We start from the raw sequence: 4,552 nt of genomic DNA on the forward strand, positions 1-4,552 counted from the left end.
CCGCCCACCAAGAGCCTGGGTCTGTCCGAGGTTTCTGTCTAAAAGGAGTTTTTCCTCGCCACTGTCTCACTAGAGGCTTGCTCTTGGGGGATTTACTGGAATTGTTGGGTCTTTGTAAATTATACAGTGTGTTCTAGACCTACTCTATGTCCTCTAGTGTCCTGAAATAACTTTTGTTATGATTTGATACTATCACTGAAATTGAATTTAACTTTAGTTTGAGTCTTTCTATCTGCTTTGTTGATTTATCGAGATGTAATATAATCATAATCATCAATAATCTCAGGGTAGAAACACACTGAACACAGTGCGAGAGGCGACAAAGTCCTCACAAGACCTGACTTTAGCCATGAGTTTTTGCCTGTTCTGCTGTGTTGCTAACATAGTTGTGATGACGGACTATCCTGGGTTACTTGGCATGCTGGTTGCTTGGGTTGAGGGAACTAAAAGAGCAGCTTCTATTGTGAAATCAACATTAAAGAAAGGAGAAATATATGTAGATATGTCATATGGGGGAGTGAAATTTCGAAGCAAAATCAAGCGATCATCAGATTTTGGTTGTTGATTTTTCTATCAAACCTGTCTTTGGCCATTATGGCAACCACCCATTGATTGCTATTCTGATTATGCTTATTCATTTCCTGCACAATATAATCTCTAGTCTATATCCAAGAGTATTGTGTTTTGGTGTGTCCTAGCCTTCGAATCAACCTGAGGTCTGTGTCTACAGTCTTGAAGATGTCAAAGACTCAGAAAACAGTCAAAGGACAGATGAAGTCTGAATTAGGGTGGATTTTCCCTTAATCACCGAGCAGTGTAGCTCATCCACTGCAGACAACGAGACCATTTGGTTACACTCTGACTCACTCTCATACACACACACACACACGCGCACCATATTTCTCGTGCACACTCTCCAACGCGTCGTTAGAACATGTCAGAATTGAGACAGCCTGGTAGTTTGACAGATCAATGAACCTTTAACATTTTCCCGCATTTAAAGAAAAAAACAATCAGTGTTAAACATCCAAGCATAGATCATTAATTTCAATCAGCTCATTAAGTTTTGCACAAGTCAGTAGTGTTAGTAGACATCTTGGTTTCAACAGCAAGGACCGGTGGGTGAGAGACAATAAGGAGCAGACCAAACAGAACAGATTTTACTAGTCAGAGATCGTAGTCATAAATGCGCATTTCCTGTTCCTGATGCTCCCCTCAGCCATTAACCTTGATGAGAAATGCAGGACAGGAATTTTTTTTTTCCTCTTCCTCTCCTCACACTACAGGTATCATCCAACAAGCTAAGACCACACACTGGAGGGGCCGTAGCTAAGGATCACAGAGTGGCAAGACACATTCTCCTGTTATATCTGTGATCCGCCCAGGTCACCCCCGCCTGCAGGGTAATGCCTCAACCCCCCTCCCCGGCGCAACGAGTGCAACGCCACAGTGCAACAGCCTCGCAACAGCGAGCCTATGTGATACATGGGCTGTCCGGTGCGGACTGGGCCACGGCAGAACCACGCCACTGTCGGCACCACAGGGATGGCCACCGCCAGCAGATCAACCAGGAAGTGACGACTCCAGTAGCTTTTCTCAATTGTCCCAGAGCTGGTTAAATCTCCCTCCTCTGCTGTGGCGCCCCCTGTGGCGCCTTGTTCTTTAGTTTCATCATCATCATCATCATCATCATCATCATCATTGTTCTCATCATGCAACTCCACTACAGTGATACCAGCTATCTCGACATGGGAAGTAGACCTCCTCGGCTGGGAAGTGTGAGGCTGTTCTACGTCTGGCGAGACTCCTGGGCTACTTGGACTCGGCTCGGCTGTCTCTACCTGGGTCGATCCGGCTGATAAACCAACTTCTTGCTGCTTGTCTTCCATGCTGAGGTTTTCCAGTGTCCCGCCCTGTCTGCCTTCTCCACAGCATCCTCCAAACTGAAGCTCACCCTGCGTCCCTGCTGATGTCTCTACAAAATCGCAGGGCTTTCCTGGTGCTACCTCCTCCGCTGCACTCTGAGCTTCCACCTCATCCCCCCCCACTGAGCCCCTTCGCATCTGCTTCTCTTCTTCTTCCAATCTAATCACTGTTGTTTCCTCCTGCTGCTCCATACCTGCAGTTTCCTTCTCTCCCTTCTCTTTCTCCTGCTTTTCCTCGTCCTCCCCATACAGAGGACTTTCCATGGAACATGCCACAGTGGCGGACCGTGGTAAGGGAGAGACCAGAGGAGTTTTAGTGAACGGGATCGGCTCTGTGGCTGTACTCATCATCGTCGCTGTGGTTAATGAAGTTGTGGTGGTGATGGAGTCCAGCTCCTCCTCCCCTTCATCAGACATCCAGGTAGAGGTGGGGCTACAGGCCTGGGAGCGGAAAGTGCGTTGCTCCGCAATGGTGTCCAGATCCGAGGGGTAACCTGCCGTTGCGGGGATGGGGCAGCTTTCGGTCTGAATGCCTGTCTCCCGCAGTGGGTGCAGGTAGAGGTGGTGGTGGGATAGACAGGGATGGCTCATACAGCCCACTCCACCCAGGCCGCAACGAAGGGGCGCGTGCCGCTCACCTGTGCACAGCTTGTCATAGGTGGAGGAGTGTGGCATGGTGTGGGGCATAGATTGCGACAAATTGTGAGGGAAAGAATGAGGTAAGGTATGGGAGTAAGTGTGGGGAAGACAGTGGGGCAGAGAGCTACTAGGCAGAGAGTGGGGCAGAGAGTGGGGTAGAGAGTGGGGCAGAGAGTGGGGCAGAGAGTGGGGCAGAGAGTGGGGCAGAGAATGGGAAAAGGTCTGTGCGTAGGAGTTGAGTAAAGATGCTGTTTCCTCAGAGAGGAAGGCTGCCTCCAGCAGCAGGTCTGTCCGACTGGGGACGCTGCTCTCCCCACAGCACACAAAGCCGCTGTCCTGGGTGCCGTCACCTGACAGACAAGGAAAGTCCAGGCCATTGCCGTTCCGGTCCGCAAGCGCCTGATCACACAGCTTAGTGTAAGTGGAGCTCCGGGTTAGAGAACGGGCTGGCGAAGCATCGCAGGAGCAAGACCCCCTCCCTCCTACTGCCGATTTGGGTATTCCTCCTGGACTTTCCCCTGATACCGATGCTGGTGCCGAACCTCCAACACGGGTCCGAAAGCCTGGAATGCCCTCCCCCTCCTTGGCTAATCCAGCCTGGGCTAAATCCATGCTCAGCAAAAGGTTCTCAAGCTTGTGGTTCTGAGTGTTGATGTCCTGAAAGTACTTCTGGACCCCTATGTCTCCGCTGAGCCCCCCCGCATCACTGAGACTGGTGCGAACAGTGTCCACAGCCTGCTTAAGCTGCTGGATCTCCTGACGCGCCTCCTTCAGGGCCAGTTGAGCCTCAACACGGTGACATTCCTCCTCAACCCAGTCCTCCTGCATCCTGTAGAGCTGGCCTCTCAGCTCATCTATCTCCGTGTCCCTGAGAGGGGAAGGGATGGAGAGAATAAAAGGGAGAAAGGAAAAACAGAAGAGAAGGGGAGAGCACAAAATAATTATGAGAGTTCAGATATTAGGCCTAGTGTAAAGTGGGATTTATGCTTCTGCGGAGGCTGCACGCAGAGCTTTCACCATAGCCTACGTAAGTGGCCTGAAGTTTCTACTTGTGCGTTGGTGGGTGCGTTATCTGGAGAATGTGTGTGTGCGTGGGGAGTGTGTGGTAGACCGAATGAGAGCGTGACAGTGATTAGCTTCGGAGAGACTCTAGAGGCAAAGTCGGAGAAACAAAGTGTCTCCTTTCTGCTTTCTGAGCATAGTAGGAAATCTGTAGCAGGAAAAGTTCACCCTCCTCCTTGACTTCAAGTTGTTTATGGAGAAGGACAACCCGGAAATGAGTAGGGGGAAATGCAAAGCTACCGAGCCATGGCCAAGTGGACACATAACAGTTATTACGGTCTACGTTGCCGCTACGTGTAGTTATTTTTTGAGAGGTGCACGTCAGGCCACAGCAAAGCGTTCGGCATGGTGTCCGTATCTCCACGCTCCTAGGTACGTACCCACACCTTAAATGCAGGAGCATAATTAGCCTCAAGGGTTGGGGTTAGAACCTGGTACTGAAGGGAAAAGCTCAGAAAGAGTCAGACAGTATAAAACATGACTTTCTGGCCAATATGGAAAATCTCTTTTTTAATCTCACCTGTCTTGTAGAGTGTTGATGGTTTCCTTCAGCCTGGCCCGCAGGTGTCGGATACACACCTCTTTCTGCTGCAGTGGTGTGAGGTACTGCTCTGGTGGAGGGGGCCGGATACCATGGTTGTCCGTACATGACGTGTACTTCTGATGGCGTCTAGAACAATCATAAGAAATGAGTTTTTTCTAGTTCTTTAGAACTGATTACATTTCAGTGACCAGTTTATTTTTTTTAAACAGGGGAACAAAACAGGGGGAAGCAGCATTCAGTTTCTATGCTCCTCATATCTGGAACAAACTCCCAGGAAACTGCAGGTCCGCTGCTACTCTCAGTTCTTTAAAATCATGGCTGAAGACCTTTCTTTTTGATTTTGCCTTTCTTTAAATGACTGCTCATTTCTTTAAATTTCTTA

The 4,552-nt window shown here is 49.5% G+C and overlaps 1 protein-coding gene across 5 annotated transcripts in view; it reads right to left on the reverse strand.

Moving 5' to 3' along the window:
- Nucleotides 1-1,146: 1,146 nt before the first annotated feature.
- The window catches only part of snphb (syntaphilin b), a 24,496-nt gene continuing 21,090 nt past the window's right edge, over nucleotides 1,147-4,552 (reverse strand). For 4 of the 5 annotated variants that reach the window (XM_032521053.1, XM_032521052.1, XM_032521051.1 and 1 more), the window contains 2 exons: nucleotides 4,147-4,296; nucleotides 1,147-3,432 (listed from right to left, as the gene is read on the reverse strand). In XM_032521053.1, coding sequence (XP_032376944.1) covers nucleotides 1,365-3,432; nucleotides 4,147-4,296 — 2,218 coding nt within the window. In that variant the 3' untranslated portion in view covers nucleotides 1,147-1,364. The remainder of the gene's footprint in view (nucleotides 3,433-4,146; nucleotides 4,297-4,552) is intronic. The other variant, XM_032521050.1, reaches the window with a different exon arrangement.

This window comes from Etheostoma spectabile, chromosome 7 (genome assembly GCF_008692095.1).
Source record: "Etheostoma spectabile isolate EspeVRDwgs_2016 chromosome 7, UIUC_Espe_1.0, whole genome shotgun sequence".
In the NCBI taxonomy this organism is placed as follows: domain Eukaryota; kingdom Metazoa; phylum Chordata; class Actinopteri; order Perciformes; family Percidae; genus Etheostoma; species Etheostoma spectabile.